Genomic DNA, 23,131 nt, shown 5'->3' with positions numbered 1-23,131 from the left:
GCAGCCGTGGCAGTGTTCCGAGCTCTGCAATACAATTTTCTTACCCAATGTTGAAGTTTCTAAAACTTACATTATAGACCCATTAAACGTAAAAATAATGATTGTATTGATATCAACACAATTTTATTCTATTGATTTTCATGATATGAAACGCTATGACTCAGGAATAACATTTTATTGAGTGGTTTTGATAGATGTTTCGATGATGTTGTCTGGCATCAGTGTCGAAAAAATAACGATGCTCTCACCAATACAAACAAAACCATTGTCGAAGATTGAAAAATGAAAATTTAACTTTCAGAGCACTTGCTCGAGTTTTCCGACGTTGTTCACTATACAGTGCGACAGCAGATGAAAATTTAATATCTTGTGAGTAATCGATTAGAGTTTGGCTGATATTACTTCATGGGAAGTGTGCGAAAATGATCATTTTCTCCACACTGTTTCGCAAAATTATTGATTTTCGGGCGAAGGGTGAGGGAGGGAGATGAAAGAAATGAGCGCCATTGTGGCAGCCATTTGTGGCTAGCTTCCACCTTCACCTTAAAATGTCACAATTACTGCATAAGCCTTATAAACCTATTAACGACCATGCTGTAAAAGTTATTTTTTAACAAAAGCCATTGGTGTAATTTTGATTATTGGCGTTATAGAAACCCTTCTTTCCGTTCTTCCGTTTTCCGGAAAATGACAAAAAACAAAAATCGAAAAATCACCAAACAAAAATAATTAGCCAAAACATTTTTGTTCATGAAGAAGGTTCAATCCATAGTTTTTTTCCTACATCACAATGTGTGTTGTAGGTTTTAACAAAGTTGTCCTGTGGAAAAGTTTACATATTTTTGAGTTTTATAAGGTTACTCTTTTTTAAGGATACGTGAGGATATGTACTTTCCGCACATATTTGCTTTATATCGAATTTATTGCCCAATAAAGTTATACAAATTGAATGAATTGAATGAATTGATCGTAAATGGTAGCTAATAGACTAAGCTATTATTTGATGCCAAAACCTTACCATACGGTTGCTTTTCAAAGCCATGAAAAATTATCAAAGTTACCGTTCGATTTTTCGAGCGCTTGGCATAAAATGGGTTAATACCTCAATAGGGTACCATAGAAGAGTAAAGTGATTTTGCTTCTGTGTTCATTATGAAAAGGTCGGTGTTCGACAGAAACACAAAAAAACATGATTTTATGGATGTTAGAGTTCCGATTAGCTATTTGGATTTACGGTACATTGTTCGGAATGAGGAGTAATGTTAAAGGAAATTACCTAATGTGCAGCAGTCAGAATTCTCTTGCCCATTATACATTCATCGACATTCATCCTGATACTTGTATGCTTTATACAATAGACCACAAACACAGATTTTACAAGATTTAAACAGAATCGGAGCGATTCTTTTTCGGAAGTTTTTTCCGTAGAATTGTTGTATAATTCTGTATAACTCTCATGTCTCACGCCACAAGATTACATGCATAATAGAAGCATTTCCATCTCTTTTATCTCGGAATGATTTGTGAATACTGGCTCAATTTTAATCCTATCTTTACTTGTTTTAATCCTACAATTCTACAATCCAGCTTGATTAAATTCAGTTAACGATAGCTGTATTACGAATTGTCTAAGTTTATTCTTAAACCATCCTTTATACATCCAGGAAAGGAGATAAGTATCCTAAAACAACGTTCGTGAGGAATGATTTTAGGGACAATTTCTGCACAAGCGAATTATATTTCGGATTTTTTTGTATCTTTCAATATATCGAAACGAAAGATTTTATAATTCTAATAAATTGTAATTAATATATCTTGAACAAAAAACCTGTAAAACAATGAAAAAAGTATAACGAAAACAATATAACTGAAGGAAAAAAACAGAATCAAAGAGGCTAGCAAATTCAGAGAAGACCTCAGTATTAGATCATGTCAGGAGATTAAAAATACTTTTTTGTAATTACAAAGAATCAAAATTGAGGGTTAATCAATTACCATTATTAACAGCACGTACAGAGGCCAATCATTTCGGAATGTATAGAAATCCCTAAGCTCAAACAAACCTAGCACTGTGGATTCTTTTTAATTGCAATACATCCATACCTCGCTTTACGGCTTCGATTCGTTCCACGAAACTTGACCGCAAAGTGAAAAGCCATATAAGGAATCAAATAGAATGGCTGTATTTTTGGAAAAAAAAGGCATTTTTGGAGAAGAGGAAAAAGTGGATTTTTCGGGCCACCCTAAAATAGGAATGGGCACCTCTAATGAAAAATTTAAAAATAAGGGTCTAATATTTTGCGACAAGGAACCAAACTACCTATAATGGCATTTAAAAAGATTTTTTGCCGTTATAGCGAATCATTTTAGGCCGTAAATCGAAAACGTGCCTTAATTGAAGAGGGCCGTTGTAGCGAAATGCCGTATGAAGAGCGGCCGTATAGCGAAATATGGGTGTAGATGTGTTTGAGTCGTGCTTTGAATTATCCTGCTGATATGCAAGCAAAGACATGGCAAAGTTATTTCTCAACATGACAACGTCTGGCAACATGTTGCAAAACTGGTGGAGATCTGCTTTGAAATGTTTCAATGTGAAACCACCCTACACAGTATTTCCTTCATTCTACAACTTCGAACCAGACTCCTGGTCGATTGATTGAAAACTGTAATGTCGGATACTCAGAAGTGTTATGGAATAGTTCGTCAAAACGGAGGTACGCAGACCATATTTAACACTGGTTTTCGACCCAATCGTTTCATTTAGTTCTATAGCCAGATGAACTATTAGCCTTGTATAACATTGTGATGATGATTCTGAGAATAAGTTCAAATAAAAGACGCGTTTCTGAAAATCGAATTAGGCCAACTCATCTAATTGGGGGGCCTGCGTAGCCACATTGGTTGCGCGTTCGCTTAGTAAGCGATCGATCATGAGTTCGAAACTCAGGGCCCTCATTGATCTTTGTGTTGTTACAGAATAATTACGTCCACGCAACAATCATCAGCGATGGAGATCGATCCACGGTCGAAATAAGATCGATTCAACTGCTCTGCTCTGCAAGACACATCGGGCTGCTGTTCTATAAATAACTCAACAATGACCAATCAACTGTCTCCGCTGTCCGGTCTAACTGGATAATGGAAGAACAGATAGAAAACTCTTACGCCTAAATGGCTGCTACTGTGTAAATGTGTACCATATGGAATGGTATAGAAGGAAATACTCTAACGCCGAAAAATGGCAACTGTGTAATGTGCTAATTATAGATATGATAAATATGTGACATGTACACGATTAAAATTCGGCTCTGTTACAGCTAAAATGCCAATGAGCCTAAAATAAATAAATGGGTAAAAAAAACTCCTCTAATTGGGACTTTTAACAGTGAAACCTTTCTCAACAGTCTGGATGGTTGAAAGCTTTCCTTACAATGTTCTTGGAGTAATCGTATATCTGAGTGCGTTCTGGATTCCTTCTCTACCTGGAAGAAAATGATTCAACATCGAAACGAACAGTTTCAATAATACTCAACTCATGTTGAGACCTTTCATGCACCTTATTTTTCGTGCACCGTAGCGAACGCTTCAGAATTTCTAGCTCACTGTGTTGTCTGACATTGTAATGCTTGAATACTTTGGATAGTTAATCAGACACTGTTTTCCATCTGATAGAAGTTTAGTGAGAAGGTCATACTGCAGTTGGGATAAAATTTATGTTAGCCCTGTTTTTTTTTTAACTGGACCATGAAATTGAAGGCGTTGTTTGGGAGACAGTTTATTCACGGTGTAAGGGAAAATTCAACTGCACGCACGAAAAGAACACTAAACACGAGGAACAGTCGATTAAGATCGTCTGACTCAACCGTTTGAAAGCTGGAGACTTAATTGGGAGAAAAAGTGGATATGAAACAGTCTCGATGTATTCACTTTGAAGATTCTTCATCCATGTTTGTTTCATGTCTCGAAATAAAAACATTTCCTCGCATCTAGCCTTCGAAATACTACAGTGTGATGAATTCCTATATGCACACATACATTTTGTTTCTCATTTCCAAGATCATCTGGATCTCGATTTCAAAAAAGTTAGTTTTTGACTAGAACTTCTTATGAGGGCACTCCATGTTTCATTATCGATGTAACGATTGTAAAAATTCAAACAAGGAAAATTTAATCATAATGTTTGGTAGGTTTACCATTTTTTTAATAGTTTCAAAAATTCGGTTCGATGATTTCTCAAAGAACTTCAACGAGATTCAAGTCCGGACTGCGAGGCACTTCATGACCTAAAGGTTTCTCTTGGAAACCCTCTCTATAGCTCTTCTAGCGACGTTATCTTGCTGGAAGATAAAATTGTCATCCAGAATAAAGAATAAATCTTCGTAAATGGGGTCAAGTAACTGTCCAGCAACTCCATCCGAATTCGTTCTTGTAAAAATTGTGATTATTGAAGCGAAACTTTTATCCATACCATGAGACTGCCGTACCAACATCAAATCATTCCATTCTGTCTTCCAATCCAGTCTGCAGTCCGGCGAATTTCAGTCTGACTCGAAGTTGCTTCTGAGTTAGGTTGGATTTTGGCGTGTACATTCGATTGAATCAAAAATGAGTACGGACTCTAATGGTGAAGAGTCCTTATAACGAAAAACAATACGATGGATTCAGTTTAATTTGAATCGACTGTTCCAAAAATATTACCGAAAAAATATGCGCTTATAGGAATTTCGTTAACTCATTTCGCTCATGGTGAAATATTTCAATGGCGATTGTCTTATGGAATACGAAATTCCGTTCGACTCGACGGTGATTAGAGCTGAGTCACGTTGCTCAACACGTTGTATAGAATAGGGTCAATAGTTTCGTATTATTTCCTGACCTATTTGTAATTTTTGTACACAGTATGTTCAATAAATAAGTGGACTTTTAAGATATAGGATAAAACACGTATCGTAGTGTGGAGGCGATCTGGCGTAGTGGTAACATTCATACTTCTCACGCTAAAGGTCACGAGTTCAATTCTTACTCCCGACATTCTTCCAAAAATGGAAGCAAAGTGACGAACCAGCCAAATGTGTTGAAAGTCACTAAAATACAGATGAAAAAAAAAACGTATCGTAGTATTTTGTTGAAAGTTATTTTTTATTCGAATTTTTTGTTGGTTTTGTGGTCAGGTCTAACACGAACAATTGTTGACCACGAACGATATAAAACTTGTAAATAGTATTCTCCATCAACAGTTTGACCTCCTGGAACAAATTCGTTGTGTACAATACCCTTGGAATTGTAGAACGTGATCAACATTGTCTTGATTCTGGACTTCTGAAAACGCATTTTTTTTGGTCTTGGCTCGCCTTTCGATTTCCATTCTGCAGATTGAGGCATAGTTTCAGGGTCAAATTTGAAGCACCATGTTTCATCACCAGTTATGATCGAATTAAGAAATTCTGGATCGTTTTCAGCTGTTGAAATGTCTTTACATTACGAGGGATTTTTTGGTCTTCATTTAATTGATGTGGAACAGAGCGTGCACCTTTGGGACCTTTCTTTGCCCAAATCGTCAGTTAAAATTGTCCAAATAGTACCAGTGAATTTGATTCTTCAATTCAATAGCAATGATTTCGCGGACTTTTCCACCAATTCAGCACGATTACTTCCTTCTGGACGTCCAGGTCTTTCATCATAATTCAAATCTTGACGACCATTTTTAAATCGTTCAAACCACTTATGAACTTCTGAACGAGCTAAACAATCATCACCATACACTTTTTGCATCAATTCATACATCTGTTTTTCCAAGTTTAAAACAAAATTTAATATTTGCTCTTTGTTCCATTGTGTTTCTATGACACAAGCACACAATATACTGCCTTAAAAAGCGCGTAACTTTTTAACCTGACAACCGTTTTACATAAAGTTGGCTGCGTTGTAAAAGGTGAGACCTTTTCCTTTCTAATGTTATCAACGTTCAACAGATAGCGTTACGTGTTTCATGATTTAAATAAAAAGTTCCCTTATTTATTGAGCATACTGTGCATTGCCCATTAGGGGTCAATGGATGTATGGAAAAAATTTCATCATCGAATTTCAAAAACCGACCATGTACATTTTGTTTATTGGCCCAAAAAATGATCTGTGCAAAGTTTCAGTTCAATCGGACATGATTTAAGGGTGCCTCAAAGCGCTCAAAATTTTGATTTTTTGATTCCTGAAAAACTTCCAAGCTCTCCCCCCTTGGAAATGTGGAAATCGAAATTTTTTTTTTCGATGCCAAATGACTCAAAAATGCTTGAACGTCGAGATCTGGTGTTATTTCTAAAATTTTTTTTTTGGGTGAAAATTGACCTTTTGGGACTGAGAGGCAATGAAGGTATGAAAAAAAATTATCGAAATTCAAAAACCGACCATGCACAATTTGTTTATTGGCACAAAAAAAATGACCTGTGCAAAGTTTCAGCTCGATCGGACATGATTTAGGGGTGTTTCAAAGCACTCAAAGTTTTGATGTTTTGGCCTCTCAGGCTAAGTCCCAAAAGGTCGATTTTCGGCCAAAATTTTTTTTTCGGGATGACACCGGATCTCGACGTTTCATGCATTTTTAAGTCATTTGGCATCGAAAATTAAATTTCGATTTTCCAAATTTCCCTTATCCCCCCTCTTGGAAGATTTTCGAGGATCGAAAAATCAAAACTTTGGCACGCTTCGAGGCACCCCTAAATCATGTCCGATCGAGCTGAAACTTTGCACAGGTCATTTTTTTGGGCCAATAAACAAAATGTATATGGTCGGTTTTCGAAATTTGACATGACCATTTTCGCTGCCACCCTAGTGTATGGCCATTACGGTGGCAATGGATGCGTGGAAAATATTTCATCATCAAAAATTTGGAAAATTGATTTTTTTTTCGATGCCAAATGACTTAAAAATACGTAAATCTTCGAGATCTGGGGTCATCTCGAAAAATAGGTTATTTTTTGGGCCAATAAACAAAATGTACATGATTGGTTTTTGAAATTTGACATGACCATTTTCGCTGCCACCCTTATGCCCATGGCTACAATAATTTAATCGAAGTTAAATTATTTTTTTATCGTCTGGATTTAGCATATTTTAATTCAAAAGTTTGTACTACACAATGAGGTAGAGCATCGTAGTAAGATTTCAACTATCAAAACAAGTTTGAAAATATTCATATGATAAAGAGATCTGCACGCATTTTCATTTCTGTCTTCTGGTTAAAGGTGTCTTAATCGGGTTAGAAACGATTGCTAATCATATTCCGTTATTGTTGTGCACAATTCATTACAAAACATCCAATCATTAAAAATTACTCGTTTAATCCATCAAGAAAAATTGGTCCAGTGGTGTCTCCAGCATAGAATAGCAAATGAGTGAGCGCACAGCTTAAAATTTTGCGATAACATCTTGATCTCTCCGGTTGAAAATCCCAAAAAGCCGCGTGTGTTCCAGGGGATGCTTCTTTTGCCACTCCCTCGAGGGCATCCCCCCAACTCTGGAACACAGCCAATGATGAAATCCAGGATTACCTCTATCCGTTCTAGCACAGCGTGTCTACAATTTCTCCCACGTTTTTCTGTTTTTATTTCCCGAACAGATTGCATACTGGTGAGACGCCCTATCACTGTACCTATTGCGAGAAAAAATTTACCCGCAAAGAGCATTTAACGAACCATGTCAGGTGAGCGGTTGGTTAGCTGAGTAAGAACTGTGTTAGGAATGATGATGTCCAATGTCCTCTTGTTGTTGTACAGGACGGAAAAGTATACTCTGTTGTCGTTTTCCGCTTCTTCTGTAACGCGCCTCGCAATGTGTGTCGAAGAAATTAAGTAACGGTGGCGGATGCCCAAAAGCCAGGGACCAGAGTGCGGTTTGATCGATTTCCCCACTGTTGGAAACGATTGAATGTGAATGTTCAAAATTCAGAGAGAGATTTTTGTTGGAAACATTTCGGAAAATTTGTTTGGCAAAATTTTAAAGTACAATAAAAACACATTTTCTTCGAAGTTTAAGCGAATTTGTTTCGTCGCGTATACCCAGGAAGGCAAGGCACCGTGTTTTACTTTTCCGTTTTATTCTCATTTGTTTCGTTTAACCCAACTGTAAGAAAAGGACCATAGCATAATACCAATTGGCGAAAGCAGAACCAAAAAAAAAAAACCAAGAAACATAAACCGTGTAGCGTGAGGATAACGAACGTTCCCAGCATAACACTTTGTCTCTCTCTCTATCTCTCTTTCTTCAACAGATTGCACACTGGAGAGACTCCCTATCAGTGCACATATTGCGAGAAGAAATTCAGTAGAAGAGAGCGTTTAACGATTCACACAAGGTGAGCGTTTATTAGCTTTCCCTTAATTCAATTTGCTCCCCCTGCTTTTCTGACAGCATAAAAACCCCCGCCTCCTCACTAGAGAATCATGTAAACATAAAAAAGGAGAAAGAAATTGGCAAATGTTTAGCTATTGAAACCCGTGTTTTTTGATAATTGGGAAGATTGTATTTTGGCCATCGCGCGGCAGAGTGTATGACCTTGATGACAATTTGTGACGATTGTCATTTGTGTGTTGTCCTTTCTGCAAAACAAGAAGTGAACAATCATTCTGCGAAATGTGTATATTGAATGAAGAAAAGCTAAATAATGCCAACCGTCTCTCGACGACAGTCTTGTCATGGTTCCTAAATAAAATAAAACGAAGGGGGAAAATAATCAAAGACGACGAGCCGGGTGAAACAACTTTGATAAAAAAAAAATTTACGTGCGTAAGACATTAATACTTGTCTCTTCTTTATCTCTCTATCCGATTCTGTACAGAATACATACTGGAGAGACTCCTTATCGATGCACATATTGTGATAAGAAATTTACCAGAAAAGAGCGTTTAACGTATCACATAAGGTGAGCGCTATATCTGTTTCTCAAAAAGCAGAGCCTCCACCACTTCCACCACCACCACCACCCACAATCACCGTTTTGTTCTCATTAACTGATTGTAATCCATTCGTCCGCATTCGATTTTCGGCCATTCGTCGAGTTTAGGCTTTGATAATTGGAAGATTATGGGTCTCAAATATGTGAGAAAAGAAGGGGGTCGACCATTCCATTTATCAAACGCAACAAGACGTTCAAAATTTGATCCATTCATCACATATGCTGCCGCCTGCTAGCTGTTTGAGAGAGGCTTAAAAGTTCCCGATCGCGCGCTGGCGCTCTTGTCTGGAAGCCGGACATTAATATTGTGTCTCTATCTGTTTCTCTTTCATTCTTCCTCGTTTCCCACGTATCCACCATCACCACCCTACAGATTACATACCGGAGAGACCCCCTATCAGTGTACCTATTGCGAGAAAAAGTTTACGCGAAAAGAGCATTTAACAAATCATGTCAGGTGAGCGTTCGAAACACAATTGTCGCAAAAAACATTTGTTCTACATCTATGTCAAATTCTTGTATGTGTGTATGTATATATGTGTGTGTGTTGTGGTTGCACTTTTGGCGTAAGTTCCCTCCGATTACGGGCTCCAAACTCGCGTATCGTTTCGTTTCGTACTTTTGTTTTGTACTGAACCTGCTGCTACGCGCGTTAAATCCGAGATGTTCAAAACTTGAAAGCTGGCATATATGGATGGACTTTTTCTTCCCTTAGTGCGTTTTCCTCTTTTTTTTTTTGCTGAATGCCGGAACTAATAAGTGGGGGGAACTTTGTACCAAAAAGGCAATTTCAATGCACAGGTTCTTATTCTGTATCGATCGAGTCGAACGAGGCTTCGTTCGTTAGCTCAAAAGCCAGTGACTCGCCTGTCAAAATGTGTCCAATGGAGTTTCTTTTGTCTAAGTAATGTAGTTTTCGAACTAAAACTATCGGTTTTAATTTACGAACTCAGTCTTCTCGCGCGATTTTGCTTAACTCGACCGAGTGACTCTGAAGTCGAGTCGAGTCGAGTCGTTCGACTCGAAATACAGAATAACGTTCCATAAAGCTCTCGAGCTTTTCCAGTGTTCCGCTACACACTGCGTGTGCGTGTATGACTCTCCCTCTACATACATTATTATCCATTAACAGATTGCACACCGGCGAGACTCCCTATCAGTGCACTTACTGTGAGAAGAAATTCACTCGAAAAGAGCATTTAACCAACCACACAAGGTGAGAGCGTTGTTGCCCTTCTTTTCTTCGCCACATCATCACTTGGAATACATTTTTCCTTGTTATAATTCTCCTGTATTTATTATGTATATATGCCGTTATGGAAACCTCTTTTTCCGTTCTCTCTGTCAAGAAGGGGGGTTTTTGAACTTGGTTCTCGGAAAGGGCCGCTTGTTTTGTTAATTTGAAGACTGTATTCAAAAAAAGAATGGAAACACAAAATTATCCTCAACTTCTAAAGTACCACCACTGCTATGTTTCTACTATTTCGAACCCAAATGCCCGCTCATTTGCCTCTTGGGCATCAAGTTTTGGGCATTTTCCATTTTTCGAAGTTCATTTCTAACAATTTTTGTGGGTTTATGATGTTTCCTCGCCTTTATGATGAACCGAGATTTTCCGGATAGTTTGGAGGGTTCATTTCTCTTGGTATTCATTAATTGAAGCTCATTTTCCACCACTTTAGTGGGTTTACCTTCATGATGACCCAAAAATTTCTGATAGGGCGTAGTTCCGGAGAGTTTGGATGGTTGACTTCTCTTGGTACAGGCAATCGCATAAAACAGGTTTGTCAGTACAAAATAACAACCGACCAAAACTGTCGTGCCGGTTCATACCTTATGAAGGGTGGAAGTCGCTCTTAGAAAGACATTCGTCCATTGACAGCCCAGGTGCGATTAAAGGCTGATTTTGCCACATCTCCAGATCGCTTGCTGGACAAGGAACTTTTCGGCAAATCTAGACAAGCTATGGTTAAAAATCCCGAACTTTTTGTCTGATGCCTCAGGTTCGTCAAGAGCTACCTCTATACTATTTCCAACCCAAACGTCCGGTCGTTTGCCTCTTGATCTCGATTTCTCATTAAGTTTTGTTCTTTTTCAATCACATTTGGGGGTTAACGTAGGATAACCTTTATGATGATCCAAAATTTCTCGATAGAGCGAAGCTTATGAGTGTTCGGAGGGGCGACTTCCCTTAGTACAAAAACAACAATCGTCCAAAACGGTTTCGGAGCTTCGTCATACTTCGCGTTCGAATGGTCATTCGTCTTTGTAACGAATCTACAATTTGACAGCCTCAGATGCGATGGAGCGATGACTCATTTTGCCTCATCGACACATCACTTGTTGCCGGACAAGGAATACTTTGGCGATCCTCGCCGATCAGTGGTGGAAATTCATAAGAATTTTGCCTGATACCTGATTCGTTATACTCATTTTACTCACGAGTAACGCAGCTTCTCAGGTTTACTCATGAGTACGACCAAGCGTAGCAAACGCTTCCTCATGAGCCTGAACATCTGGAGTATACTTATGAATACATTCGCTAGTAAGTTGATTGATTCATGAGTATGACATGCTTACTCGCGAGTCTGTGTTTTGCAATGCTGGCCATCAGCAGTATACTCACGCGTATATTCGCGAGTAAATCCCCTTTTTATTGAAATTCGCCTCCTTCTTAAGTGTGTTCATTGAACAATGAATTACAACGAATTAAAATGTTGATGTTTATCCTATGGTCAACTCATTATTCGTTTGGAAAATCCGATAGTTCTACTCTGACATTTCCCTATGCTCGTAATTTGCATTTCGTGCATTTTTAAACATATTTCGCTTTGATTGTGAATCGAATTATGCGTAGAACATCGCATTTGCGGGAAACCACGACGAACTAGATTTGGGTTCATTTTTGTTCACGAACTATCCATAAAGGTGGTTTTGATCACATAAACAAACTCGTTAACCTGATGGATGTCAATAATGTTGATATTGATTCGCGAATATACTCGTGAGTATACGGCTGATAATGAGCATTACAAAAAAACGCTCGAGAGTACTATACCCGTGATGCGAAAATTTCCACTATTTTTTTTTTATTTTTTTATTTAAATCGTTTATTTTTACAGGCTCAGTTACATAGGTTTAAAGGAGCCGAACTCCTAATTTCCACTATTGTCAACGATTTATACTAGAAACGACCAACTCAGAACATGCGAACTTATCTGTTGTAGGTCTCACAAGGCAGAATGGTTTCAATGGTTTTATGAACGATCGTATTTTTCTTCGCACTAAGGTGAAGTTCCCAAAGTTTTTGAAAAGAGAAAGGAAAAAGCCCTAGGAGTAATATGTTACCAGCGTTGGTGGCGTTGTGGTAAGCGTGACTGTTATACCCTCCTACGCCACTTCGAAACACATTTTTTTGGAAGAAGGAAAGGACAATCCATTTTGGAAAAATTAATCGGTATAGACCGCATCTCTTTCGTGCCCGCTCACTTCTTCATACTGAATCAATGTTCCCAATCGTCATTTTAAGAGAGAATCGAACGGTTGTGCTGTTGTATTCGATACGTTCTCACTGAAACTAATGAAGACGGCGAGATGAAAGGTTGCGTAGAAGGCGTACATATGCGTAATCAATTGTCAACGCTTGTGATGCATTGGTAAGCGTGACTGCTATGTCCTCATATGCCTCTTAATATTTTTTTTAAAGATTGTCCGGAAAAATTAATTATACGAAAAAAAACCGATGAAACTTCCAATTCGAAGCTGCGAGTGTCGTTTCACATGCGAAATAAACTTAAAAAAACAATACAAAAATGAACGAAACAGAAGAATCGATGTAGAGATATCCAAAAGGTTAAAATTGATTAATCAAAAATAACTGGCAGTTTACATTCGAATGCAAGTTTCGTTGTTGTATTCGAAACGTATTATCTAAAACTAATGATCAAGTCGAGGCAAAAGATTATGTAGTAAGTCGGCATGAATAATCAACTGCCGGCGCTTGTGGCGTGGTGGTAAGCGTAATTGCTATTCTTTTATGCCTTTTTTAATATCAAATCAATGAAACTCTCAATCGAATAGCTGCGAACTGAAATTTTTCGACGAGATAATGAATATTAAAGCTCGCTCGAGCAGAATTGATCATCAATGAAAACTTCTGTTATTCAAATTGAAGAGAAACTCATGTAAATGTTGAGATGAAAAGTCGTGCAGAAAGCAATTAAGAATAATCATTTGCTATGGTCTAATGGTAAACGTGACTGCTATGCTTTTTCAAATATATTTAATATTTAATATGATTAACGGATATTTTTTTAAACGAAGTGGATGAAATTGCCAATTGAACATCCATTCGCATATTCGAAAATCATCAACGTTAGTTTCTATTCTTCAAATTGAAAAGAATCGACAGCGGAAATGAAAATAATGAGATGAAAAGTTGTACAGAAAGCCTGCATATGAGTAATCATTCATCGATCTCGGTGGTGTAGTGGTAAGCGTGACTGCTCTTTTATGACTTCATAATACCACTTTTTGGAAAACGATCCGAGACAATCCATTTTGGTGAAATGAGACGGATGGAGCTTTCTGTTGAATAGCTGAATCAGAAGACCTTTCGCATGCAAAATAAAAATTGACGATGATGATGAATATTCGAGCGCATTCGAGCAGTTTCATCGATCGTCAATGAAAGCTTCTGCTTCTCAAATCACAAGCGTAACTGCTATACCTTCCTATGCCTCGTACAATACCATTTTATTCTAGGCAATCCATTTTGCTGGAATGAAATGGATAGAACAATCAATTGAATAACTGCGAGTGTTCTTTCATACGCAAAATGGAATACCTTGATGATGCCACCTTGACGAAACTCATAAAAATGATGAGATAAAAGTTTCGCGGAAGGTCAGCATATGAATAATCGATTGTCGGCGCCGTTGGTGTAGTTGTAAGCGTGATTGCTATGCCCTCATATAGTGATAGGAAACGGTTGACACATCCAATTGATTGCGGGCGTCCTTTCGCTTGCATAATGGAATACTTTGTGATGATAATGAATTAGCTGATTCGAGCAGTTTTCGAGCAGCTTAAATTTTCCTTTTTTTTAAGTGACAAATTTTGTTTGTAATAAAAATATGAGCTGAGCTGTTTACAATCCATCGATGAGAGATATTTTGGTTTTCAAATAAAATTTGTGTACTTTTTTTAACAACTCGAGTTCTTACCCGCAGGCTAAAAATTTTCAGGAAATTTGATGTGTCAATTTCTGTTTTCGAATACAGTCTTCAGTCATCGATTTGATCGTTAAACTCCCGAATTCTGGACATCTGAAAGTCAGGTTCAAGGGCTTCCCCTCTACTCCCGTGAAATCCGCTGGTCGTGGTGCATCCTCCGCTAATTTCTCCTACCCCCTAACCCTCTACGTTCCTGCCGATACCACCTCCCTCTGTTAGAATGTGTTGTGTTGGTTTGGTTTGGGTCTGTATCAAAGAAAAGGTACTCTCTTACTCAACAGATTGCACACTGGAGAAACTCCCTATCATTGCACCTATTGCGAGAAGAAATTTATGCGAAAAGAACACTTGAAAAACCATGTCAGGTGAGGCTGCAAAACCAACGCTTCGTCCCATCCGTCATTCTACCCCCTCTCTATCTGTTTCTCTTTATTGATCATCATTTCCCGCTCATGATGAGGCTCTAAACAATCCCTTCGTTTCCACCAAATGAATCACGGAATAGCAATAGACCAGAAAACTCACAGTCATACTCAAAATTTCCTTCCCACTGACGAGAATTGGTTTTGACCTTACGGATGACACAAAGTACTGAAAAAAATTCTCCGCAACATTTGATCAAGAATTAGACCGTGTTCTTTGACCGAACTATGGATACACACCTAGAGAGAGATCCTTGGTTCAGAAACGATCAAGTAGCAAATAGTAGCATCAGTAGAGTATCAGTAGATTTGATTCATTTCTTCTTCATATAGGTTTTAGTCATATTAATTTTCATACAGAAAAACATGCTAATCGGATGCTAATTTTTCTGTGTTTCTCTTATTTCATCATCTTCTTCCCCATTTTCTCTTCATTTTGTGATCCCCTTCAAACCATCATCCTCCTGCCAATTTCTTTCTCTCTCTCTTTCTATATATATATATAAACATATATTGTAAACAGATTGCATACTGGAGAAACTCCCTATCAATGTACGTACTGCCAGAAGAAGTTTACGCGAAAAGAGCATTTAACGAATCACACCAGGTGAGACTCTTTCACTCTGTTTCATTCTATTTTCCCCCCGTGTCCTCCCGCTCTCTGTGACCATCCTCTCTGTTCCACCAAAATTGTTCTTCAAATCACAAACACATACGCTCACACACACACCGCCCCCACAAACCAAGCATTTTAGCGTGCGCTTCTTTTTCCCCGAACCAACTCTGAAACTTGTTTTGAAATTCGATTACCAAAAGTGTTTAAAGTGTCGCGCGCGAAACCCAGAAAGCTTCCGAGATTGCATATGGAATCTGGCTCTAGAATCGGAGTTTCTCAACTTCCGTACTGTTTTGTATGAAATGGTGATAGAGTTTACTAGAAAGTAGTAGATCAGACGTTCTGTAAAAGACTTTGAGATGTAAAGAAATCAGTTTTCTTAGTTGTAAAATGGCTGTAGAGTTGGGATCAATTACTGCGGGGGTCTTCCTTGAACCTATCTTTGTGTAGATTCATGTAATTTTTATGAAGTATGCTGGTTCCCCTGTGTTTTTATCCCACTGAAGAAGTGTTCAACGGAGACCGCTGGTGGTAGATCATGTGAAGATTACGTATTGTACAAAAGTAGAAGCCGGTTTGCACCTAGTTCATCACTACCACTAATACACATCATCCTTGTCCTACTAATATTGTTCTTATGTCTGTCTTTCTTACCACCAAAAATTTGTTCCGTTCGAAATCAAACTCTAATCTGCAAAAAACAATGTTATCCTAGATTACACACTGGCGAAACTCCCTACCATTGCACTTACTGTTCGAAGAAGTTCGCTCGCAAAGAACATCTCACGAATCATCTCAGGTGAGAGTCGATGTTATTTTTTTCTAATAACGTAAGTTAATCCGCCACAATTAAATCCTGCTCCTTTCCGTCCTTTGCTAGGGACCATTTTCTCTCTTAATTCGAGCGTTGTTTGATCACACTTCCATCACTCAAGCGTTCAGGTGCTGCTGTGCTGGGGAACGAACGAGTAAATTCTAAAGATTCGGTTCATCAATTTTTTTGTGGGTCTTCAAAGCAAGGCCCGGTACCTTCATCATCACCTCTCTCATACCATCATCCTCCCGTCGAAAAAATGGTTCTCTTTCTCTCTCACACACATCTTCCTGCATTATTTATTACCCACACGAGAAGGCCCAATTGATCCCGGAGAAGACAAATCTAACCTTCAAAACAATTTATTTTCGCAACTAGATTACACACTGGCGAGACCCCTTACCAATGCACGTACTGTTCGAAGAAGTTCACTCGAAAAGAACATCTCACAAACCACCTCAGGTGAGAGATTGCTGTTGTGCGACACGAAAACCAAATTTTCCTCCTCGAATGCTTCCCCCCTAGAGTTTCGTTTTTAACTCGTTACGAATTTGTTTATCGTGGCGTGTGTATACCGGCGGCCCTTCCGGAACCGGTGCCCATTCCAAAATCTCTCCGCGTGTCTTGTTGTTTTTTTGTGCACAAGATTTTTGCCCGCTGCTAATATATATATTTGTCTACTTTCTATTTTCCACACACCGCCGCAATGCGTCCGCTGCCGGCAGATTGCACACCGGGGAAACTCCTTACCAGTGTAGTTTTTGCCAAAAGAAGTTCACGAGAAAAGAACATTTAACGAACCACGTCAGGTGAGAATCGTTTTTCTCATTGAAGCATTCACTCATCCCCTCAGAAAAAAAATAATCCAAAAAAAAATGAACAAAAGTTCAGAACATTTTCACTATCGTGCTCATCTTGATGAAAGTGAAAGCTTGGTGAGAAATAAGACCCCGGTTGGTTTTTCTTTTCCGTTTATCTCTCACTCTTGACTACCGTTCCAAAGTTTGATTGTTCACCTGTCGATGTTTGTTTTTGTTTTGTCAACTAAGCCATCGGTATATTTTCCCCAATTATTGGAAATACCTTAACAAACCCTAAAACATAGATCCTATTTGGCCGACCTGGGGACTTATTTTTTGCTAGAGCTTTTCCTTCAACAACAACAAAAAAATACCAAAGAACACATCTCTCTTTTTCTATCTTACGTTAATGTTGTTGGTGCAAAGTACAAAAACCGATACCGTTCTTCTAAAATGTTGTGTCTCTCTGTATGCTTGCATTTTCCGCCTTTCATTCAGATTACACACGGGCGAGACTCCTTATCAGTGCTCGTATTGCCAGAAGAAGTTTACGAGAAAAGAGCATTTGACGAATCACACCAGGTGAGGATGATGTGTTATTGCTTTCTTTAGTTTATAAGGACCATCAGAAAAAAAACCACAAACAAATTCCCAACTTGTTTTTCTTTGTTTTTTTATTCATCTCACTTTGTCTCTCTGTCCGTCAATCAATTTTTTGTAAGTCCAATCAGTATATAGCCAGTAAGACAAGTTACAACACCGGCAAATCAAAAATCAAAATCAGAAGGATTTCATATGGAATCGTTGATAAAAAAAATAAACAAAGCAAAGCAATTATCAAAAAGCCGGGTTCAATACAAAATTTTAGTGCAAACTCCTTACCACCGCCCCCCTCACCATCACACCTTAAACAGCAAGAAGTGCGCAGTCTAATCCAGACTTCCCCGCCTCCACCCCTAGCTGCCAGCGCGCAATCCGTAAGCGTAACGACACGGCGCAGCGCCATCTCTTATCTTGAGATCGTAACTGCGTCTCCGTCTTGTCGCTTGTCGATTCGACGTGGCATCTGTCTCTCATGTCTTGTATGTGAGAAAGTTAAACCCAGTTAAACCACCCACACATCTCTTTCTCTCTTTATATATATAAAAACTCTACATGTATCTTCCTCTTATCACAGATTGCACACTGGCGAGACTCCCTATCATTGCACCTATTGCGAGAAGAAATTTATGAGAAAAGAGCATTTAACGAACCATGTCAGGTGAGCGGTTGAATCGTGTTGTCACAAGAGCACTAACAAGAACAAAAAAAAACAATACACCCAAAGCAAACAAACAATGCCAAATTTATTCTATTCCCTATTATAGTTTTTTCCTCTCTCGTTTACCCTATTCCCATTTTCCTACTGTTGTTATCCTAGTCGAAATTGAACTCTTTCTGTACAGCTATCTCTCTGCCCCTGCGACTTGATAATTTTTTATTAGCTAGTTTTAATTTAGTAATTTGTTGTTAGGTGTTGATTTTTCATATTTTTTTGTTGGTAATAATATTGCTTCTATTATTGGTAGAGACTCAGATACTGTATTATACTGGTTAAGGTTTCCAATATTGTTATCTGTTGACTTTTGAATTCCTGTTTTATAGCCGAAAAAACAATACATAATAGTGAAAGAACAATATTTTATAAACACTTATGCGTGTTGACGTCAAAAATAGAGCACCAATAGTGAATTGAAAAATAAACTTGTCTGAAATTTTGGATATGCGACTTCTATCGAACAAGATTTTTTATTTAAAACATATTTCATCTGCAAATTTTGAATTTGAAAAACAATTATGATATACACAATGTAAAGGTGATTGGTGCATTAGAAAATGTGTAAAATGAACCTTTGAAAATATTTCCCATCGCTAGCTACAATTTTTTCCCATCTTTTAGGCATGGCTCAAATACCGTTACGGCCGTTATTTTTATGTTCATGGCTACAGGTCGATACCGACTTCGTGTACGCTACAAAAGAATCTAACTCACCTGTAGCGTATGTCAAACCACGTTGAACTCGAACATCGATGCATGCACACGTACATGGGAGAGAGAAAGAGATGAACGAATTCGTTTTGGGGGAAGTCACTTCAAAATGCAATGAGGACAATTGGACTGGGAAGAATGAAATTATATAGTCGAGTCGGTAGAGGGAGATAGTGACTAAACGCCCGACTGACGGTTTAGTCGTTTTGGCGGAAAAACTACGTGAAGAAGCCAAGTCATTACTAACTGACTACGGATATAGTCAGTCAGATAGTCAGCTGACTATCTTCAGTTGACTATGACTATGCAGAGCCCTGGTCACAATATCAAAATGTTTGTATATTTAGTACGATCTGTAGTTCATTCGCCTGCGTCATACACCATTCTAGAGTTTGCCACCGACTATTGATCCTAGAATCATACGCTCAAAGGCTCCAAGTTCCTGCCGATCGGCTTCCTTCAGTGTCCACACTTCGTGACCGTAAGTCACCACCAAGAGGATCAGGGTTTCATACAGCGCGAATTTTGTGCGGAATTGCATGCTACGGTAACTCGGTTCACATCATGATCACGCGTTACAAGTGTAGCAAGATAAACGAATTCATCGACCACTTCAAAAGTATCCACCCAACACCATCGCAGTACTAACATCCGACGAACTACCACGCTCTTCTCCTCCGTACTTTGTTCTGCTAGTTGATGATGAGTCCAGTTTTCGCGGTTTCCCTCCTAAAAGACACTACGGCCTCGTCTACGGCTCTACGGTTGGCGCTGATGATGTCGATGTAGTCCGCAAAGCCTTAAAGCATGTGAGACTTCGTGATAATGGTACCACTCCTTTACAAGCCTGCTTTCCATACTACACCTTCCAAAGCTATGTCAAACGGCAGGTTCGAGAGTCCGTCACCTTGCTTCAGACTGGCTGATTTCACAAAAGACTCCGATGTTTTGATGTTCCTGGCGCTTGCAAGTTGTATTCGCTGAACTTATCGAGGATTAGTCGCAAGGTGAACCGTTGAGGTCCGTTGTGGAACGTCCCTCTCGAAAACTGCATTGGTTCTCACCAACAAAGGGTTCCGGTCGACATTCGGTCCTCGAAAGTCACATCGATAACGTTTGAGAAGTGCGGACCGTCAATCAGAAAGTTATCGATCTGAGAGCAGGCTGCTTTGTTTGGGTGTTTCCAGGTGTGCTTCCGGATATTCCAGCTTGAGAAGTAGATACTACAGATCGACGCCACGTTTTCTCCTACTGCCGCCGCTGTAGTAGATTTGTTAATTAAAAGAAGTTCCCTCTATCGGGTCACCGACCGAAAACCCCTTTTACCAGACTTTGGCCAGCACACTTCTTGGTTGCCCGCAACCAAATATTCACCTTCCACAGCTCTTTCACCAGAATTGCCACACGTGCTGGTTCGAGTAGAATCCTCTTATTCCAAGAACCGAGTTCCCAATCGTTGTCCTTTTTTTTCGTTTAGGTCCATAGTTAGCTCGAGGTTAGTATTACAAAGATTCTCATAATTGGGATGTTGCAGTCTTCAGTACTCTGTATGTGTGGCCGACACGGGATACTTCCCATTGGGGTGTAACTGATCATTAATCAGCGACGCCCCCCTAGTCTGTACCTCATATCAATCGTGGTGCCTCTCTCTGGACTCAAGGAATCCAGGGTAGAATAGTCACTGGGCGGTACAATCTTCAGTTTGTGTAGAGTTGTCATGAGTGGTACAACCATTGGCTCTTGTTGAATGTTCAGTGGCCTGCACAACCTTCGACCTGTGTATTTGTAAAGAGTATGTGTATGTATTGCCGCGACTAAAGCCAGCAATACACGATGCTACGAACACCCTCGAATGCTGGACGCTCGATGATTCGACGCATCGTGTAGTCGACTGACGAGCTACGAACCTCCAATGTCGAGTGTCGAATATTCGCGTTGGAAGGTACTCCGTTCGTTGTGGATTACCTTCCAACGCGAGTGGCACGAGTCAAAGGATTTTTGTCATTCGTTGATTCGGCACACGATGACATTCGATACACCGCTACACGATTCGTCCGAATCTATCTTTGACAGATTGGTTTGTTTACAAGTTTTAGATGAAGGAACTATGAAATCGGGGTGCTCCCTTGGCCGAGTGATTAGCGTCATAACTAACATGCCGGGTGTTCGGGTTCGATTCCCGTTCTGGTCGGGGGAATTTTTCGTCAAAGAAATTTCCTCCGACTTGCACTGTGATCATGCGTATTCTAGAGCTTGCCACTCAGAATGCATTCAAGGCGTGTTATTTGGCATAGAAATCTCAACTAAGTACTAATAAAAATGACGCAAGTAATACTACGTTGAGACGGCGAAGTTCCTCTAGGAACGTTAGTGCCATTGAAGAAGAAGAAGAACTATGAAATTGATGCATAAAATTCAAAATATTCGGCAAAATATTGCAGTTTAATAATGTTAATTTCAAGCATTTTTAATTTACAGCCCGATATCAGTACAATTGCTACGGCAGCAATTTCAATACTCGCATCGTCATCCAGTTTCCTAACGTTTTTGATGGTAAATAAAAACAATAAACATTCGATCCAAATACTCGCCGAATGTTTGGACCGAGTGCATTGAATCGAACATTCACTTCACTGTGTAGCAGCACATTCGTCACAACATTTGTCGATTCATCGAGCCAATCGGCTGTTTCTTTCAGGTTTCTAAATCTCGGAAACATTCCATCCCGAGCTCTAAACAGAAATTTATACATTATTTAAAACAAACCAATCTAAACGAACATCCTGCGTTTTGGTCAGAATAAGCTAGTAAAATAGCGACGAGATACAATGTGACAGTATCAAAGATGTTTTTTGCGGTTTCTCTTCCTAGAGTTAATTTGATAATTTTCAAATTGACTTCATGTTACTTTGCCGCTGTGCCAGTCGTACACATCACTCAATGCAAGAAATCAGTGCGCTTGCAAAGCATACATGCTCTACGAAAAAATACTTAAGAAGCAACGCAACAAGCTATGCGTTTGCTGATGGGTTTCCGGTGGATGTGTGTTGATTGGTCGCGCTCAATGTATAGACGAGAGTATAAAAGATTAATATGAAGCCTTTAATCGAATACATGATCATCGTTTCAATTCCAGTGTCCTTCTGGCCAGCGAAAAGTTAACAGGCCTTGTTAAGACTGAAAGTTAATTCTAGAGTTTTTTAGGCTATGGTAGAATAATGATTAAACCACCATGAGGGCCATTAAAAATTATCACATTCATTTTCTTCCTAAAATAATGTCGGAAGTGATAAACAGATGAATTGATTAAAATCATTTCTTAACCTACGTTAGTAATGCGGTCGTGTTTTTGACACCACTCTTCTATTTTTCAAGTGATGGTTTGCCAGGGTGTGCTGGATAATAATTCCATCAGCGTTGTTCACTATTGTTTCGTAAAATGGCATACATATGATGCCACAGTTGAGCACCCGTGGCCGAGTGGTTAGCGTCTCACATTATCATGTCGGGTGTTCGGGTTCGATTCCCGTTCTGGTCGGGGGATTTTTCTTCAAAAAAATGGTTTTCCGACTTGCACTGTGGTCACGCGTATTCTAGAGCTTGTTGCTCGGAATACATTTAAGGCGTGTTATTTGGCTTAAGAAATCTCGACTATGTATTAATAAATGACGCTAGTTAATGCTGGTTGAGACGGCAAAAGTTCCACAAGGAACGTTAACGCCATTCAAGAAGAAGATGATGCCACTAGATGTTACCTAATATTTAGGAAAAACTAGCTGACTCGGCGAACTTTGTCTTTCCAAAAATTCGATATGAATACTTTGGAACATTTACGTTTTCTCACTAAGAAGTGACCGTTCGTATGTTCTAGCCCAGAACTTTTCATTGGAATTTTTCACGGTTAGAGTCGAATAAACTAAAGTTTCTATAATAAAATGTACAAAATGTACAATAGTATGTACAGTAGGGTGCCAATGAAAATTGTCATCTCTAATTTCAAAAAGTTACCCCATAAAAATGTTCACCACCTCAAAAAACACCCTATGCCAAATATCAGCCTTATCGGACTTAAGGGAGAGTGGCGCAAAGTGATCAAAGTTTGAGTTTTATGAAAATCGAATAATCACCCAAGGGGGGAGTAAAGGAAATCGAAATTTTCGAAAAAATTTTTAACGCTAAATGTCTTAAAATTGCATGAATCGAGATCTAGTGTCATCTCGAAAAAAAAAATTTATTGTCAAAAATCGACACTCTGGAACTGACCGCTTT

At 38.9% G+C, this 23,131-nt stretch overlaps 1 protein-coding gene across 1 annotated transcript in view; it reads left to right on the top strand.

Annotated features, from left to right (window-relative positions):
- LOC129778905 (zinc finger protein 658B) overlaps positions 1-23,131 on the top strand; it is a 65,101-nt gene that overhangs the window by 27,795 nt on the left and 14,175 nt on the right. The window contains exons 12-23 of the mRNA XM_055786084.1: positions 7,613-7,696; positions 8,264-8,347; positions 8,831-8,914; positions 9,321-9,404; positions 10,080-10,163; positions 14,463-14,546; positions 15,127-15,210; positions 15,935-16,018; positions 16,412-16,495; positions 16,759-16,842; positions 17,332-17,415; positions 18,011-18,094. Of these exons, the coding sequence (XP_055642059.1) occupies positions 7,613-7,696; positions 8,264-8,347; positions 8,831-8,914; positions 9,321-9,404; positions 10,080-10,163; positions 14,463-14,546; positions 15,127-15,210; positions 15,935-16,018; positions 16,412-16,495; positions 16,759-16,842; positions 17,332-17,415; positions 18,011-18,094 (1,008 nt within the window). The remainder of the gene's footprint in view (positions 1-7,612; positions 7,697-8,263; positions 8,348-8,830; positions 8,915-9,320; positions 9,405-10,079; positions 10,164-14,462; positions 14,547-15,126; positions 15,211-15,934; positions 16,019-16,411; positions 16,496-16,758; positions 16,843-17,331; positions 17,416-18,010; positions 18,095-23,131) is intronic.

This window comes from Toxorhynchites rutilus, chromosome 3 (assembly GCF_029784135.1).
Source record: "Toxorhynchites rutilus septentrionalis strain SRP chromosome 3, ASM2978413v1, whole genome shotgun sequence".
NCBI classification, from domain to species: Eukaryota; Metazoa; Arthropoda; class Insecta; order Diptera; family Culicidae; genus Toxorhynchites; species Toxorhynchites rutilus.
The sequence above is the reverse complement of the archived record's forward strand: the minus strand, read 5'-3'. Positions and strand labels throughout refer to the sequence as shown.